The sequence below is a fragment of the Haliotis asinina genome, chromosome 7 (genome assembly GCF_037392515.1).
Source record: "Haliotis asinina isolate JCU_RB_2024 chromosome 7, JCU_Hal_asi_v2, whole genome shotgun sequence".
In the NCBI taxonomy this organism is placed as follows: Eukaryota; Metazoa; Mollusca; class Gastropoda; order Lepetellida; family Haliotidae; genus Haliotis; species Haliotis asinina.
The window spans coordinates 48729953-48749949 of record NC_090286.1 but is presented as its reverse complement, the minus strand read 5'-3'; the positions used below and the strand labels follow the sequence as shown (position 1 = coordinate 48749949).

The window sequence follows — 19997 nt, the reverse complement described above, 5'->3', positions numbered from 1 at the left end:
CTCTGAACTTCATAGACTGAAAGGTTACGAACGTTCTTCGGGCTTAACCACGTTAGTAAATCATTGTTGTAATCTGACACTTCTGAAACGCTAGCTATGAAGACTATGCCAGATTGTGGAATACCTTGATAGAGTAACACAGTGATATGCGAACTGACTAGGTGTCATTGTGACTGAACGCTTACATTACTTAGGGGGCACCTCGGGCATAGCGCAAGTAACCCGGAGATGAATCTCGTATATACCCTTCGTTATCTGAGCGAACTTTATAAAAGGCAAAGCAACTGTGAAGATTTTAGGCATGGAACTGTTACAACCAGGGAGGACATAAGATGATACTCCATGCCTACCCTGACAATGCAAAGATGGATGTGAACAATACATGTTTTCGTTCTTGATTTGTTTGTGTAATGACGGAATCAAGATGGAAAAAAATCGGATTGTACCTTGACTTAATAAAAGCGACAAAACTCTTTCCACATTCATAAAAGTCTCTGCCTAAGCGGAATCGACTGTACAATTGTGACAGTCACTATAGTATGAGCAGATATTTGTTACAGCAGTATTACAGCTGTACGATGTTGTTTGTAACCAAACCGAGTCTGAACTAGAACATCCAGTGAATGTCTGCATGTCACCGATATGATGACAGAACATGTGTTCACTATGAACTAATGATGATACTAAGTGTTTGGTAAGCTTAATCTACGAATATATACAGGTTCGATGGAAACATTAGTTATTTTGATGTTCAACGCCGCAGTAATACCCAGGCTGTATGACGGCGGTCTGTAAATAGGTCTGATCCAGACAGTCCAGTGATTCGAATCGATGACATTTGTCAACTAACCGAGCCTGACCACCCGATCCCGTCAGTCACCTCTTAAGACAAACACTGGTTGCTGAAGATCATTTTTTATTGGAAACAAATAAGACTGAGATGGGAGATTCATAACCTGAGGAAATCTAGATTTACTCCATTTAGGTCTGTGCAGCATTGCCGAAAGGGCAAATAATGTTTGAGACCGACTGGCTAGTTCTGGAAAGATACGAATGGTCACAGATGAGGTCGGTGCATCAATTTGGTGCGGATATATGTGACGCGATGGTACCACAGCCAGGTCTCTGGGGGCGCCTCACGTTACAGTGAGGGGACAAATGACAGGTGTAACAGTAAAAAGGCTGGTGATAGATGGACTCTGGATGTTGGAATAGCCTCATACGTAATGTATCTGCACCGGAGCAATTTATCATGGCATATTATCTGCATTTAACTTACAGAATCTAAATGACACGCTGGTATATCACGCATATAATACAGTACTTAGTGTCACACAAAAGTTTACAGTAAATTGGTGATATTGTATGCCCAATTTTCATATCACCAAACATCCCTCTCTCTGTATAGAGTTGAAGATTAGAGCCCCAGTACACGTATATTCCTAGACAATGCTTGAAAACTGCCGAGCAAAAGAAGGTATACTGCCCTACGTACTAGCTGCGGGAACCACAAGCAATGGTAATGTGATGGTGCGGTATGTAGCAGCTGCATCGACCTTGTGAATGGAATCACACATTTACAGTGTTTCTGCAACTTTTTTCCCCAAAGGATTACATTTTCCTGAAGTTTGTAAACTTTTGGTAATGTTTAATCTTAACGGCAGTATGTTATTATGTTTGTCCAATGACTATTTTTGTCGGAGAACCGATGTTTCAAAATATATAAAAAGAATACGCTTTCATGCTGCGGTTAATATACGTGGTTTCCCATCATACTCTGCCAAAGGACATGGTAGGATGGATAGTTGAAACACTAATCTCCATGGTGCGTGAGTGAGTGAGTGAGTGTGATTTGAGCAATATTTATGCATTATCATAACGGGATAGATCATAGGCGTAGCGCTATACCCACATGCTTACATCTCCAAACCTTGAGGCAGTCGCCATGTCAATTTTTCAATGCCATAACATCATTTTGTAGCCCAAATTACCCTCTTCCAAGATTCAAGATTGTCGAATTTCAAACAATTACATTGGAACATTTTCTGTTCAACTGTATACTCATCGTGGCAGTTGTGTTGATACAACCGGTTATTTATAACAACCTCGGCTTTATAATGAGATCAAGATTCTGTGTCTGAAAATACCCAACCTGATATAACTTTCACGTAAAGAGAAGTGATGTGACAGCTTTATGTGCAGAGAAGATAAGTCCCTTAAACAACATACACCAGTCCTGTAACTTTACAGCAGCAGCTTCATGTGAACGCAACACCACCTACTCTGTCGACAGCAACATGGCAGTACTCCCTGGGGACGTCACATCACTCTCTGTGCTGCATAGCTCGAACAGTAAGACACACAGAGGCAGGGAACTCAAGGATCATATTGATGATCGGCTCGAGTGTGAGTGAGTTAAACACAGTTCTTCAGCGTGACGACTGAACCATTCTACAAAGGTTCTGGCTCCAAAAATATGATAGTTGATAGGAAAAATAAACAAGCTATTGCGACATACAGTGCCGGCTGACGTTAGGTCGCAACAACCGGAAGTTCAGACTTAACATGTGATCATGAATATTCAGTAATGCAGGATCTAGATGCACAGTTTTCTATCGTTACTCGGGGCGGTGGCATAGTCGAGTTGATTAAGCGTTCGCACGTGATGCTGATGACCCGGATTCGATTCCCCACATAGGTACAATGGGTGAACCCCTTTCGCCCATTGCTGAAATATTTCTAAGAGTGGCGTAAAAGTTCTCACCTGTCATTAGTCATGCATGACGTCTGTGCATTGCAATCTGTATACAAGATCGGACTTACCCGGTGTAAAAGTAATTTCAGCGCGATAATTTGGAGACAGGTTCTCTAAACAAGTACAGCAATTCATCTTGGCAAACGCGAATCGCTCCCTGAACGTTTTGGTACTGCGTTACTTTAGTTTAGTATTACTAATGTTCGCGTTTTCCTAACCCAGAAGTTGTCTGCGCTTGATTTATACGGCATGTCAAGGTGGCGCAATATATTCCGAGCAGACCCGGGGTAAGCTCATTACGTATCAGAGTTCACAGATTCGCCAAATGTTAAATATGATTATATGTTTGAGAGCATTCTGTTTTCTTCCAGCTTAGTATGTTTCAACTAAAATTATTTGCGCATTTCAGTTTTGTGTATATCACCCGATCTACAAACTTAAATGAAACTAAAAATCCCCTTCTCCAAATTTGTATGAAATCCCTCCTAAAAGTTCATTTTTGAAGTCTGTACACAGCTCAATGACCGCTTGAGATCAGTACATAAATAAAGCTATGGTTAAAGTCGATGTAATGCCAATGTTAAATAAACCACTACCCGTTGTAACGTACTGCACAAATAAAAACAAACAACAAGTGACCAATAGTTTGATCACTTGACGAAACTGTGAGTATCTAACCAACATATACTGGACAAAAATAGTTAGAGTTATTTGTACATTTTGAAATTATGAATAATGATGTATTTCTTCATTGATATACTGATCAAATATCAGTCATAAAAATACCAATATTCCTAACTTATTTTTCCAGTATATAAACGTATAACCAAATCAAATGATTGTCCCCAAAAGGACACCTTGACAGGCGTGTATGTGATCCACGTAAAACCACCGAGGCCTAGCATCATCATCTCATGCTCCAAATAAGTGTCAGGATACGATTGTTCCACTCTTCTGTAAGGCCATTGCCTAGTTCTTGTAGAGTTATTGAGTTATTAGAGATTGGGGAGTGGGGCGTGTGCGAACTCTGAAGATGCCCCAATTACTGTGTGTATTTGGATGTTTCAAGTTATCTTTGTTTTATCAAATAATAACTTACACATCATGATGCTGATCAAATTTTGTGTAGCATTCGATTCCAACCATACCATGAACGTGTCTATGAAGCACGTTTTGTTATTTTAAAATTTGTTTTAAACTAAACGTAATTACGCATTTCCGCCGATTCTCCGAAAATACAATATTTAAACTGAAGCAGTTGCAGGTTAAATAGACAGAACAATATATATGGACACAGGTGCAAACTAAACAGCGAAGGTGACAGATATTTTGAAGCAACCTTGTTACAATTAACGAGCAGAATGTATTGTAATGAAGTTGCATTAATTTTTTAATTCTCGTGTTACTGTTTGGGAAATTCATTAGATAACATACGCGATAGGAGGTGGCGGTAGCCTGTACCTATTGCGTATCTGTAAATAGATTAATTACACGTACAAGGAACATGTGTGCACGGAGTGTATATATTCCTGTTACATGGTAAGAGGCACCGAAGGATGTACATGAGAGAGGTGCAAATTGTATCTGCGGGTGATCCGTTAAAAAGCTAATGCATCACTTAACATGAATCTACAACTATGTCGACACAAGCATTGTCACTGTGGTGACGTAATCCACCCGCCGCAAATTATCAAATCAAACTTAAGAAAAATGAAAGTTGAAGATCGTAGTTTTCAGATGAAGTAAAAAGTAAAATAAACCTTGACCAGTCAAGCTCTCTTGATATCTTGCTCTGTAGATGTTCGAATACACACATGTTTTCAAGGGTCACTTTACCTTGACATGAACGCCATAGTGCATGAAATATGCGAAAATTAGTAATAAAGAAATTGCTTATTGAAAAACATTCAAGGGCAGTGTTGAAAGTGTCTGAAGAAATTTTAGTGAATCGTTCTTGAGATATCTTGCTAACAATCATATCATGCAGTTTAATATGCTGAAATCTTCAAAGTGCCCTCCCGAATTGTGTGAAAGTTGACTTTTAAAATAAAGTGAAGGTCACCTAAAACGAGCGAGTCCTGGCGCCTTCCCTAGATAAATCTTGGTGCTGTATAAGAAGAACACACAATGAATGGTTCTTGAGATATCTTATGGGTAAAACTTTGAAATGAAGGTAAAGGTCACCAAACCTGATTTGGACCTTCATTATACCGTGGTGAGCCTAGCTACCAAGTATGAAAAGAATCAAGTCTAGTCAACGGTTCTTAAGATATTCCACCTCGTACGTACGGACGGACTGTCGGACGGGCAGAGCTAAACGCGCGGCGGGGAATAAAAAACCTATATATGCATGATATCCACTTTTTGAATTGATTTGCATATGCCCATATGTACAGCCAGACTAGAGAAAGTATACTTCTAACAAAACCGATCGATCTGAATTTTGACCAAAACTTTACAATCGTTTTGTGAACGTTATAGTGGGATGAAAGCGTAGCCGACACGTGCCAAACTTTAACCTAAAATCATATCCGTTTCAAATACATCCACTATATAACTGGTCTTAAGTGTTTGTTTCATGATAGCCCACAAAAGCGACTATGCTTGTCGTAAGAGGTGACTAACGGGATCGGGTGGTCATTCTCGCTGACTAAGTTGACACATGTCATCGTATCCCAGTTGCGCAGATTGATGCTTCTGCTGTTGATCACTGGATTGTCCGGGTGATAAAAACGATACTGACTTTTTAAATTGATTTGTATATGCCCAGACAGCCAGACAAGAGAAAATATATTTCTAACAAAACCGATCGATCTGATTTTTGACCAAAACATTTTCTGAACGTTATAGAGGGATGAAAACCCTTTAGCCGACAAGTGACAAACATTGACGTAAAATCATAAAATTAATAAAAATTCGTTTCAAATACATCATCACAGTAAAACAGCTCTTGTATGTTTAATGATAGCCTATACTTCCTTTGTCCAGTAGTTTACGTTAGTGTCAATGTGATCCAACCTATCTACGGGAACAGTCGGCTTTCGCGAGCAGCAGGTTTAGCGCTTTGAGCAAACTGGCAGCGGTAGAGGACATTCTTGTTTCTTACTTGGTCGCGGCTGTACAAACTAACCTTAGCACAACGACTGGTGTAAGTCTATATCAAGGTAGGGTGTTACGATCAGCTGAGCACTAAGACCGCTTTGTACAACAGCACCTTGGACTTCAGCAACCCATGCTTGTCGTATGCTCATGATGTCAACCACATTTTTGGGGGGTATATTTTGGACTGTTGACACTTTACAGTAATGCAGCTTTTACATATGTAGTTTTTGGTGTCAAACAGGCATGGAATGACAACATATGGTGATGTTCTGAAAGCCCATTGTTGTTTGACGTTTATTAACTCAGTCACCCATGCCGTGAGAACCACCTCTAAAAGTGACAGCGATATTTTTAATACACGTACATGCATAACGTTAATCAGAAGTGAGTGGCGAGATATATACGTATGCTACAAGGTAATCTGTCTTCGAGGAATGTGTCCCAAATACGTCCAGATTCAAGTTCTAACTCCTAGTTATATGTGCAAACGCCAACGCTCGACAATATCAGGTTAGATTTGAAAGTAAAAACTCCGCGTGCATTATCTGAAAATCCTGCAACTGTGACATAAATATTTCTAAATACAAACACCAAGACAAAGATAAAGCAGTATTTCAACATTTATGGTCACAGTTACAATAACAGTGTTCCTGCACATGTTTCAACATGGACCAGACTTGGTGGCCATTGACAGCAGCTAAGTGCAACTACGCCGTATTACCCAGCAAGCTACAAAACACGTGCGCCATAAAGAGCATATGTGAGGTCTGAGGACCTCCAATGAGATCAGAATATACGGCTCAAAGACAGGAATCAAAATACAGGCCTCGTGGCTTCCCTGTTTCTCACTGGTCAAGGGTGTGAGTATGACTTGGTTGTAAGTGTCTTTATCATCGAGAGCGGTATTCACGTAAACAGTGTCGGAAATATTTTTAAATAAAAAAAAAATAGCCCCACATGTATTCTTGAAAGAAGTGAAGATATGTACAAACCACACCTAGGGTATTTGGTGTAAGATATGCCGCCATCAGTTCATGCTTTTGTCGTGGGGTACAATGTATTGTTGTAAATATGTTGTTATCTCTATTTTCGGATAAACACATGCCTCTGCATGTCTTTGTAGCAGGTGCGAGGTAGGGGTAGGTAGGGGTAGGAACACCTGGAACAGGTAGTTATTCTGACGAGTAAGAAATGGAACATACTCGATTATCTTCAGGGTAAAAGTTCCGATAAATCTCAACTAGAACTCTACTAGTGGATATTTATCGGAATGAATACCCTGGAGATTATTCAGGACGGACGTGCAAGAGTTATCCCCCCTCCTCTCTGCTGTTTGGTTGTGCTTGTCATCAGTCGAAGGGAGTAGATCATCCGATATTATCTACCAAGAACCGTCGTCTACTGAGGTCAACATCTCCGTAACAATGGACGGTGCCCAGTCCCAGGGATAAGGTTTCTTATGAAACCTTTGATGGCGATGACGTCATTTCCCGTGCCGCCTCTCTTAAAGAATAATAGTGGTTCGGAACCAGTAGCGAAACGGTACCTCTCTCTCCTGTGCAATCTTGTAGACCCTATGTCATTCTCATCACGTTTACGCTCGTCATAAGCCACTAGAACAATTACGCCATTGTCTTTCGTATCAATGGAATTGACGGAGGTCAAGGTTGACTGCGTTTAATGCCGCAGGGTTCTGTTATGGGGACGGCAACGTCCCTGGTAGCTGCCAGAACGCGCTAGTAAATGCACAGAATATAAACATTCCGATTCCTGCAAGTTGTACTCTATATGAGCGTGGGAAGTGTACACCTAAAATGTCAGCATGCAGTGTAACACGTACCCTTGATGCTGGGCAGGTCGTGACGTTCATGCGGTCTGGGTAGGGCTCACGAGCTGGGTTTTGCCTTAAAATCCAGCCCTCGAAATAAACGCCTTTCCGTTTAATGTGTTTGGGATATTTTCACTGTATTTAGTACTTTCAGGTATGGAAGATGCTTATTTCTGTCGGTCAAGTACTATTTACATATCTTTTGGTAACATATTTTAGTCAATTTTCGCATGGTATAAATGTCTTTTTTCGACTTAAAGATATTAATTCGATTGGACATATTAATTATCAGAATCGCCATTGACATATTTGTAAGGTTATAAAATCACCATTGGCTTCTTAATACCTTTATGTTGACTAGTAATACCTAGCTGTATTAGGGGACAAATTCTGATATACGTACACTATTTAATCAAATTCAGACATAGTCAAAAAGTGCATAAATTATGACACCTCTAAAAGCGATGTAAGATGCTGTTCATTCACAGGCGAACCTTTACCCCTACAGCAGCAATACAGTCGACACCACAGTCAATGTACGCATTGGAGTTGGCATATGACCAAGAGGTATTTTCAAAACACCCCAGATTCAATGAGGATCGCCGATTTGTCGAATATATGTTCATTGTTAGAACAATAGGACTATTTGTCATTAGGTATCTCGCCTGCCGTGCAGGTAGAGACGTATGTCATTTGGGGGATGTTCATGCTGCTGTCACGACGTGATGGTGTAAATGCCACTCAGGATGCAGCACTGACCCCCCTGACCTGTAGCAGCAGCAGTTGCAGACGCATTTCCTCCACACTTTATAACCTTGGGATGAAATTGCTGAGACATCACTCTATTATGTAGACACAAATTGTGGACTGGGGGCTCTCATCTAGGAATAATAGACGTATTGTGTTGCACAGACGAGTGTTTAGTGCTTTTCCTTAACTATTGAAATAAATATATAATGTATGATTGTTAATATGACATGCTTCATAATGATTATATTCCACAATTTAAGATACGGAGAAAAGTATACGTAAGTGTAAGTACAATGTAATACAATTCGATGCGGACCGTGTCACGGAGGTATTTACGAATTCAGTTTCCGAATTTTTATAACTTGCTGTCTAGGTAGTGGCGCAAAGAAAGTTTACAATGAATGCGACACGAAATGGTCATGTACCAGTAATACACTACTTGTAGTTCATGCGTAGATTACATTGTATACTTCCGCTTGTCTTCACTCTCGTAACATTCTGTTAACTTTTATAATTTTAAGCGTACATACTCCCGTACTTCATTTGACTAACAACTAGTCTCAGAAATGAACATATTTTATAGAAAAATAGCTCATAGTGAAAAAATAGCCAATATTGGAAAGGAGCCCTGAGACTTGTTTTTTTAGAAGCTGTGGAAATCCACATCTTCCAGACTTACCTTGACTTTTCTTGATATATTTGCTTCAGGGTCTGTATGACAGGCCATCCCTTTCATAAGATCAGCCACTATAGATAGATACATGTAAATAAATTCCCAAGTGTATGCGATATTTCTAGTTTTGCGATGTTTTGACTTCTTAAGTAACAATTTAGCGATTTTGACGAAACGCCAGGATTTAACACTACTCAATGCACTCACTGGAATCGCCCATGGTGCATCTCGTGGCCGCCGAACCAAGTAACGGGAATGCAACGGCTTTAGTACATGATGTTGTGATTAACCTATTAACAGTTTCGAAGTGATGATGTGCGCAATTTTTGTGTTCAATCCGCTTTTCAAGTGCATGCTTTTCCAGTGAATAGATGTAAAAATAAGCTGAAATTACACTTCTGACCACATGGCCACCATGATGAAGGTTCTTCCCGCATAAGCAAAATGTGATGATGCAGTATACATTTTTATCAAGTTTTTCATACAATTAAACAGTGTTTTCCATACTATTTAGTTAAAAAGAGTTATTAATATAATCTTTGAGTGTGCTGTCAACAGATTATGTCAGTTACGAATTTGTCTGGTTCAGATTCGAACCAGGCCAGTCTCGAGTGAGTGAGTGAGCACCTGCAGTGAGTCTGGATCAGAGAAACCAGTGATTTTCAGAACACCCTGACGCTGTGAACATATTGTAACTGTAATATTATTACATTCAGATGTCTCATATACTGAGTGAGTGAGTGAGTGAGTGAGTGAGTGAGTTCAGGTTTACGTCGCACTCAGGATGACAATTCCGACCCCGAACAATGAAGATTTAAGTCTGAATCAGACAAAAGAAATACCTAAACAAATACAACATTAACATCAACAACATAAAACATAAGTTCAACCCAGCACTGAACGATACTCCCAAGAACACATGTACCATGAAATAACGTTCACATGAATTGAATCCCTAGCCTCAAAAGATCAAAACACACGAACTGATCTTCCGCAATTCCTTCCAAAACTATTATCAGAGTTCTGTTAAGAAGGTTTCTACATCTAAAAATATAATCTCAATCTCCCAACAATTGTTTTTGCAGATAGAGCGAGAGACTGGCACCGTTATGGTCTGCCTTGGGATCAGTGCCTGAAAGTCATCAACCAAAGTTATTGTTAATATCTATGGCGAGGATCTTTTTCATCGTATTATCCTGTGTGTGGCCACGCTGTGTCCTTTCATGACTGAACTGTGTCAGTATCCGCTCTACACTGCAGACTTGACTTACTACAACGCCAGCGAAATGCCTTAATGTTTGTTAAAACGTTTACCGTGTCTCGCCCATGACATAACTAATGACCTCTGAATCGCAGTGGTGTTGTTATCTTTTTTCTGAATCTAATGGGTTTATCAGACTTCAGTTCATTCACTATCAGATAGCACCCCGTTTGTTTATTCGTTTTGTTATGGAAACCATTAAATCTAAAGCGTCTGTTTGTTTCAGTCTGCTGACACAATGTTGGAAATGTACCGAATGTAGTTCTGAACCGATACTGCGGTATATATGTGTAGTATTACGTCAATAATATAACCACCACCACCGCATAGACCGCACCACACACTTTCCCTGAAAGTCCAATCTTAATTTGTTCACTGGCATTAGGATCTGAGGTGGGAAATATCAAACCCCGTATACTATAACGTAAGTTGAAAAAAGCGATGCACACACAGCTATTTAAGTCCTCTGGTCTGAGACAGAGCTAGACAACCTTTGAAACCCAGTGGAAGGCAACTAAACTATAGATACACCTTTGAGGAGCTTGCATGCGCACGCACTCACGCACACATGCACAGGTAACCTCAAAATTACCAAACAAGCTAGAGTCCACATAAGGGACTGTTCATAATTTATGGCTAGGAGGAGATGGCATGGGGGGTGGGGGGTGGGGCTGGTGGTGGTGGTGGTGGGGGTTTGAGTGGGGGATGGAGGTTGTAATGATCACTTTTATGGAGTTGCGTGTACAATGTGAATGACACCCCCTAAGATTACTGCATCAAGTAAGTGACCCCCCTGTTTGTCATGTACGAAATCAATGGAACCCCTCAGGATCATGTGTACAAAATAATGCCACCTCCCCCCCCACCCCCCAACCCCCGACACAGATACACCCAGAATAAAATGGGTGACCCAACCCCGCTAGTCATAAATAATGAACGATCCCTAATACCTAAACTGTTCATCGACGTGATGAAACCTGTCACAAGTTAATACACCAGCCGAGAGAGTGCGCGCTCTTTAGCTGCAGTTGTGATTTATACTGTGTTAAATGGGAAGAATGTAGCCAGTTTGATTGTGTACGAAGCACAATCATATAATGTGCACTGTGTCTGGCTCGTATACTGTGTACAGACTGGATATTACTCTGCTGCTTGTCGTTAGTCGGCCCGAAAGCAATCGTTTCCATTCCAGTGTACGAATTCTGGAGCTACGGAGAATTTCGAAGATCCATTTAACAGAAAGTTATGGTAATTCTGATATTAAACCAACTCTATAAATTTGAATGTATGATACACGGATACGTTACAAACACATTTTAGAAAACTGGGCCTGGATTTTCGGATTTCTCTTAGCGGTAAGAGTGTCTTAAGTGTCATACATTAAGAAAGACTACCTCAGCGCTGAGAAAGCTTCGAAAGCTCTCTTAGAGATAAGATAGCCGTAAGTGTCATACATTCACATAGCCTTAAGACTATCTTAGCGCTAAGAAAGCTTCGAAAATCTAGGCTCTTGTTTGTAGTGGAAAGACCTTGGTATTTCAATGCGCGAGTATACCAAGGGGATGAAGTCCCGTGGAAAACTCATACAGGAGAGTGGAGGTTATATGAACTGTTTATTGGTGCTGGGCGCAAAGTGCTCATCCAGAATTTCGTCTTTACGATTTAGTATATAACATTCAAGATATATATCAAGGGTGTTACAGAGATTATTTTGAGCTACTGAGTATTTGCTTATGCGTCTTTCACGCTGACTGTTGATACTTCGGTTTTGGTAGTAAGTATTTTCCACTCCCTTTGGTCAGTACGTTTGGGATTGTTTGAACCATTAATGATTTCAAACACTGTAACATAACAGGCTGTGTGTTCACATTTGCGCGTGAGTGTGCATGAACAGTGATTATAGTCTATATCATTAATTCGCTCAACAGGTTCATTTGTGTGCGGAATGCATTGCGCTCCATTACTTACCAAAAGTAGTCTACAGAATCAGTCTTGAGTTCTACGTTTAAATATCCCTACCATTTTAACTAGATTACACATAATCAACCTATATATACTAGCCACATAAAAACGGTACATTGCCAAAATATTATCCCTGTTGATAAGTACGATAACAATGTCAAATGTACAAATAAACTTTAATGGAGGGATCATGAGACCATAACAAGTCGGGAGAATTTCAATTGAAAACACAATGAAGTCGACAAGCGGAATCATATCACAAGCTCAATAACGGGTATGTCCACCTTCGGCATTGAGAACAGCAGTGGATCGACGACCCTTAGAGGCTACCAAAATTGCAAGGAAGACTTGTGGGATATCACGTATGATCGCTCAAATTCTCTTGCAAGGTCAAGGACGTTATCTGGTGGATGAGGCGTAGACGTCCATCCATCTCGTCCCAATCATTGTCTATCGAGGAGAGATCCTGTGAATGTCCAGGCCAATGCAGTAAGTCAGCGTTGTGGTGTTGCAAGAAACCCATAGCAACCCTTACCGTATGAGGGCGGGCATTGCCCTGTTGGGATGTTAACCCAGGGCCATGACGTTGCAGAAAAGGAATTGCCACAGGTCGTGGAATCTGATTCCTGTAGCAAACGCCAGTTACGTTGCCCTGAACAATCACCAAAGGTGTTCTTTGGCGTGCTGTTATTTCCACCCCAAATCATCACGGAACCACCACCAAAGCGAGTCCTCTCCAAGACACGTGCCTGTGCATAACGTTCTCCCCCGCGTCAATATTCACGTTGACGTCCATCACCATGGGAAATGATAGACCTGGACCCATCTGTAATAACAACATTTCTCCACCAAAACAAAGGTCTGCGGGCTTGATTTCGGCATCACAGTCGACGAACTTGTCGATGACATTGTGCCAAGATAGGTTGTATGGCGGGACGTCGTAGTCTGATCCCGTGATGATGTAAACGTTGTCAAACTGTGTTGGGGTGAATACGGCGAAGTCCTGGGATGGTCTGGGCAGTCATCACTGTAGTCTGAAACCTGTGGCATAGATAGGTCACCTTTTTTCTATCTGTCCTGTCTTGGCGTTGTTACACGTGGACATCTAGAACGTGGCAGATCGTTGACGTCATTTGTATTCTGGTAACGTCTCACCAGTGCAGAAACGGTGTTCCAATGGCAGTGTCAATGAGCAGCCCCTTGTCGTTGAGACATTCCCCCACGGACCATCCCCATGGCCTCATGACGTTGTGCAGACGTTAGTCTTGGCATGCTATGCGTTTCAACAGCCGTTTAATTTTTGGAATGATCACAAGGGCAGGGTGGAGCTTTCCAAAGTGACAGTATAGTGTGACATTCATTTGCTCTGTTTCTCTTTCCCGGAATGCACGTGCAGCACAACGTATTGCACGTTTCAAGGACGAAACCTCTAACTTCACGGAACGTGGATAAATGTCACTAATCACAGTTTAAATCTTTATGTGCCTTATACAGGTTTATTAATTTAGATTTAAAATTGTTGTATGCACAGTTTCTTCATGTGTCTAGTGTATAATGAACAGAAACTTCCTACAAGTACCATGTTGACTGACGATAAGAAATAGCATTGATACACGGAACGGTTGTAACTGGGACATGGTATTTCGTTGTAGAGTTGGAACGGCTTTTAACAGACATGCAAGTAACATTTACTGTTATATGAAGGTAAGGCATTGTCTATCCAACTGAAAAGCTGGAACGCTGGAAAGGCGAAGGCATTTGTTCTGTGCGGTTATTGGAAAGGCGAGTTTCGTTACAAGAAGAGGATGCAAAATAGACTGCATGGTGTTGTTACGCTTGCAGCAATATTTCAACATAATTATAATGACCAGGGCCCACATGCACAAAGCAGTGTCAGTGCTACAATGATTGTAACTCCCATTCTCCAACATAGACCTAAGAAAGTTGTAGCGCTAAGATCGCTTTGTGCAACTGGGCCCTGAATTAGCCTTCATGTTGTGAAGAGAACTCGGGCCGTCGGTGTGTCGGGGTAATGCCTTGATCACTAGTCTTTTCGAATATGACTCGTGCCTGTATAATTGCTCCTAATTTGTCTACTCACAGACATACAATGGAGATCGGTGCACTACGACCGTCCCAAACCGATGTAACTGTATAAGAGATTTGAGTACCGTAGCCATACAACCGCTTTGAGGACAATAAACGAATTACCTCTCTTTAATGAACACACGGCCATGCCGTTAACGTGATCATAACTGCCACATCTTAATATAGACTTACGACCATCGAGGCATTAAAGTCTAGAGCTCTTTGTGAAAAGGGCTATAATCACTGACATATGCTATTCACATGCTACCGATTTGATAAATGCATTGATGTCAATATTTGGTTAAACTTCGTCATGCACGACATATCACGTTTGTGACGTACTCAGAAAAGCAATTATACAAACAGGATCCTAACGAATAAGCATGCGGCCGGGAGTTTCGCTGCGAAGTAAATAGCAACAATGGCCGAAGATACACGGCACATAATACATACACGAAGATACACAACATAATATATCACACACTACAGTATTCTTTAACAAATGCTCAGTGAATTGCGCATTCAGTATTGTTGTTTATTGCAGTGCACACTTACTCTACTCACGCTGTGAAATTGCTGCTGTGTTTTGTTTACGTTTTATTTATCCTGAAGACGATCCACTGACGTAAGTACCATATATGCGTATGGATATCTGAAACCCTTACACGCTTCTGTGACTACGTATGAACATATACATGTGAGTCAAGCTCATATACGAGACTTAATGTAATTGAAATTGGGGTTCATTTTGAATGTTATGACCCAAGAAGAACGATTTCTAAAGCAGCTTTAACCTCTGTTGACAATTAAACAGCAGAACGCCTTTGCATAAATGATAGTTTTGCAAGTCACTGGAAGACTTTTTTTGTCTTCAGTTCGGGTCAGACTCTTCGCATTGCACATGATGGAAGTGGGTTAGGTAAATTAAATTTCGCCGACCTACTTTGATATTAAACAGTGCAGACAAAACGTTTTTTAGTCTGATTGTCTATGTGGCAACGTCCCTGATATGTGGATGTAGTACTTTAGGCTTTGGCATGTATACAGATTAGTTGGTTAAAGACAACTTATTTCTGACTTAATTCGAACTTGACTGTGGTAGAACTAATACGTTTAATTTTAATGTGGAGAGATGAAGAGCGACTATGTCAACAGCAGTTGGTCTTGAAAGCTTTATCCTCGAGAGAGTGAGTGAGTGAGTTTAGCTTTATGACACTTTTAACGATATTCCAGGAACATCACGATGAGGAAGGAAATCAACATGTCACACTGTACTCACGTGGGGACTCGAATCGGGCCCCATCGAATCCGGGTCTTCGACGTGACGAGAGAACGCTTTAACCACCACGCTACCCGTTTGATGGGCATTTTAGAAGTTGGTGAGTCAAAAATGAAGCATACAGCTTTATGGATTACAACTTCTTGTTTATTACGTTGAGCGACATTTCGATTTAGATAGACTATTGGAAGCCACCGAAATCCGTCGCCACAAACCTATGATCAACAGACCAAAGATACTACATACCATCGGCCTACGAAGGGTTAATCAAACCATAACCATAATCATTGTGTCTGTTTGACGTCACTACTTAATCCCCCTCGTCTTGGCTTCATCACTAGTGCTCTTTGTTGTCTTAGTTCCCTATTGGCCTCTTCCTATTATGTACCACTTGTTTACTCTATCATACACTGTTGTTAATGTTAATCCGCTGTTAGTCACAACAATCCATGTATATAAGCTTCTCACTATTTGGTTGTAGTCACACTTAATAAACGTAATAAACAAGAAGTTGTAATCCATAAAGCTGCATGTTTCATTTTTCACCACTCTATCCCTCCTCTCCCTTTATCTTTGAGCGTTCACAATAAACGTGTAAGTACAAAATACAAGCACACTTCTTTTCCAGTTTTCATTTCTTTTACTGGTTCAAAGTCATTGTCGGATTTATATTCTTTGAGTGTACAACTGTAGCCAGCATCAAGGGAATAATGTTTAAGTCAACATTCTGTTTGAAAATTAAGATAATGTGTGGAAAAAATGCTCATCTAAATGTAGATGTTCATAATTAATGAACACCTTGGCACGAATATGTGAACACAATATGAAACAATTAAAATATTCCGTCCTATAAGAATTGAATCAACCTAAAACATCATGCACTCATGCTATTCCAAGGAACAAGCGTTAATATTTCGTGGAGACCCCCATGCAAGCAAATATAATTATGAACAGCAATGATAATTTATGCATAAATAAATATTGAAGCACTTACTGCATGGTTGTTGATCTGCAAGTTTTAGATATCCGTCGATAGCTGAGCGCTTTGGATATCTTCCACCTCTCAGACTCAACACACAAGCATATCCCAATAGAAAACCACAAGTTGACTGTTTCGTACAGCTACTAGCCCTGAGATATTTATTACCAAGGGAGCTAACTCTGCCCGACGCAATCATGTTCGAAGGTCGTCCACTCAGTTGCCACTGAAGCTCAATATATTTTTACCAACCTATGCTGATCCACGATAAATAAAACGACGGATTTCAGAAACCATTTTTGCAAACTTCATTCCGAATGTTAAGAGTGGAAATTACATCTGCCTGTGGTTAGATATAAGGATTAGACATAATTTGCTCTCTTGGGATATACTTTGCTGTCTTATTTCTGGAACTATTTCCACAGCACGCTAGGTTATACCGACTGTAAATCCCATATACATATGATAACGACACCTCGTAAATGTATGTGGGCTGTTTAGTGTGGAATTTAAATTTCTTAGGGATCATTCTGATGGAAAACAGTTGCGTAACGTTCGGTTAAATCGTATAGCGTTTCAAAAAATTAATTTTCAAGAACTGTTTTATTTCATGTTTTTGAAACGATAGCACAACTAAACTGCTGTTAATAAACAGTCCATCATGTCAACATCATCATGTGACTGATATTTATTGTTTTTGCTACTGACAAACAGCTGATGCGGAAATCACCCAACCCCACCCCGCAGCACTTTCTCCGCAACCCGGGCACGTATCTTCGTGTACAGTCCTGCTTACCCTCGGTCCCCATCCGTGAAGGTCCCGGGTAGAATTCCTAGTGGTTGCACCATTCGTTCGTCAGGTTGAAGATCCGGGTTCGATTTCCCAAATGGGTACAATGTGTGAAGCTCATTTCTGGTGTTCCCCTCCGTGATAATGCGGAAATATTGATGAAAGCGGCGTAAAACTAAACTCACTCACTCTCGGCCGATCATGTATTGCACAAAAGCACATTTTAGATTATTTTTCATCTGACATTATCGTTATTTTATTCACGTTTACAGCTGCCATTGGTACAGGAAAGCCGCTTGACTTTTTTGTACTCAGCAGTACGTCGCATGGTCGTGCTGGTTTTCAAATCAGGGTTTCAAGCTCGTGCGGCGACCTTTGACCTCGGTTGTTATCTCAGTTCTGTTCTTCCGGCAACACGCTTTCATCTTGGAATTATGGGAACGTTTAGAACATTTTGTGTAAATATTTCTCGATAAAGGCAATGAACGACTGTAATAAATAGCGGCAAATACATTAATGCGCCGTATCTCCATACAACGACGCGAAAGTGAAATGGCATTACCGGATACAGAAGGGTTCCTGGTTGGGGATTGTTTACAAGTTTACCCAGTTATGCAACCTATTAAACTGTCAACAAGTGTGTGAGTTTAAATCATGATTTTTATACTGTGTAGCACCCCGTTCAAGAAACTCACTGTGCGTCACGAAGCCCGACATATTTGCCCCTGCTACTTGTGTATAACAACAACGACGACGACAGTATCAACAACGCTGGAGAATATGCAACTGTCACTGACCCTAGTATTCGCACTGTCTCTCCTGACACGTATCTTTGCAAGTATAATCAATCCTATATACTTATGTGCACGTATTTCATGAACACTTTTTTTTATTAAATTCATGTGTCATACGCTGAAACTTAATGTACGTTAGGAACACGTGTTGGGGGATAGGTGAAACTTGCAGGCGGATTTGTCCGAATTAACTCAGTCAGATTACTAGCAGAACGAGCGCAAACATTTTATGACCTGGAGAGGTTCTTATGCTTGTTTATCGTTGAAAGGTCAACAGAACAACTTTGACGGCCGATGAGTTGATCTCTAACAATTCCCATACGTATTTTACGTTCGCTTCGCAGAATTAGATCACACAAGCGCCACAACCTCTTCACCCCACCCCGTCCCTCCCGCCCCGTCCCAAGATGTACTGAGCTTTAAACTGTGTTCCATTGCTCCATTTGGAGAAGTACTGAGTGTGTAATTGATTCAGAAGTCGTCAGAAGATGCAGCAGCATGTAACACGTCGGGGCTGCAGTGGTGACACAGCACTATTCCCCAATATAGGTCACGACTGTGTGGGTCGGCTGTCTTTCCAGTCAGCTGTATTTACTCACTGTCATAGTTCCAGAAGTAGGCTGTCCCAAAGTCCCTGAACCACATTAGTTTCCCTACTGCCGAACCATCCCTAGATGGAACACGTCTAGATTTCCCAAGGTTCTGAATCTCCCGTGTCACTGGGGCTTCTTTTCAATTTAAATGTATTTATTTATAACTATCAAAATTATAGGCGTCAGTCTAGTCAAGGTAGCTGTACCACCCAGAACATTGCACGCATAGCCTGTACCTGTACGTTGTGACAGTCAGTCGGGGTTAGGTGAGGTACTACAGTGCACCAGCAAGCAAGCTAGCGATTTCATACTTTAGAGTTTCAGTTAGATATTAATGAATTATTTCTTATTTCGACAAAAATCACAAAACCCGTTGATATTATAAATTCGATGCACTATTTGGACAATTCATGTATGCCAATGTAATTTGTACTTGTGATATCCGCATTTTTTTCAAAATGAATTGACTTAACCTTTCAGACTTTTGTACCACATACGTGTAGTTAATATAGAACATTCACAAGCACGCACCTTTCAACAATCACAGGTGCTGGAAGAAGTTAAGACACGCTTAGAAAACACATACATTGTTATACAATCTGATCCCTGGCACATCTAAATCGCCACACTATATGTAACATGCTAAATATTTTCCCACCTCAAGAAATTGCAAAAGATCATTCCATGACCTACAGACCAAGTCACGCTGTACGGACACAGCCGGAGGACACACCACATACCCACGTTAACGCTTACCCGGTCAAAACCATGGGGGCGTGATAAGTATAGACACACTAACATCAACCATTATATTACTCGGTAAAACTGCAGGACCTAGATTTTCGAAGCTCTCTTAGCGCTAAAATAGTCGAAAGTTAATGTTAGTGTATGGCACTTAGACTATCTTAGCGCTAAGAAAGCATCGAAAATCTGGGCCCAGTTTTCGAATACCTCGTTCGACCTGGCGAGGAAGCGAAATGTGTCAAACAAACTGCATGGATAGAATAGGAAATAACGACCTTTATACCACATCGCGTTTTCCTCATATCAGCTAGCGTCTCTCTCGTCTGTCATACAGACCCTGAACTAGATGAAACACCAAACAATGTTTGCTCTGCAGATTTGTTTAGTCTCAGAAAATGA

At 40.8% G+C, this 19997-nt stretch overlaps 1 protein-coding gene across 1 annotated transcript in view; it reads right to left on the bottom strand.

Annotated features, from left to right (window-relative positions):
• The window catches only part of LOC137291733 (uncharacterized), a 48876-nt gene extending 32036 nt beyond the window's left edge, over positions 1 to 16840 (bottom strand). Inside the window, exon 1 of the mRNA XM_067823229.1 lies at positions 16693 to 16840. Within this exon, the coding sequence (XP_067679330.1) occupies positions 16693 to 16697 (5 nt within the window). The 5' untranslated portion in view covers positions 16698 to 16840. The remainder of the gene's footprint in view (positions 1 to 16692) is intronic.
• Positions 16841 to 19997: the final 3157 nt, after the last annotated feature.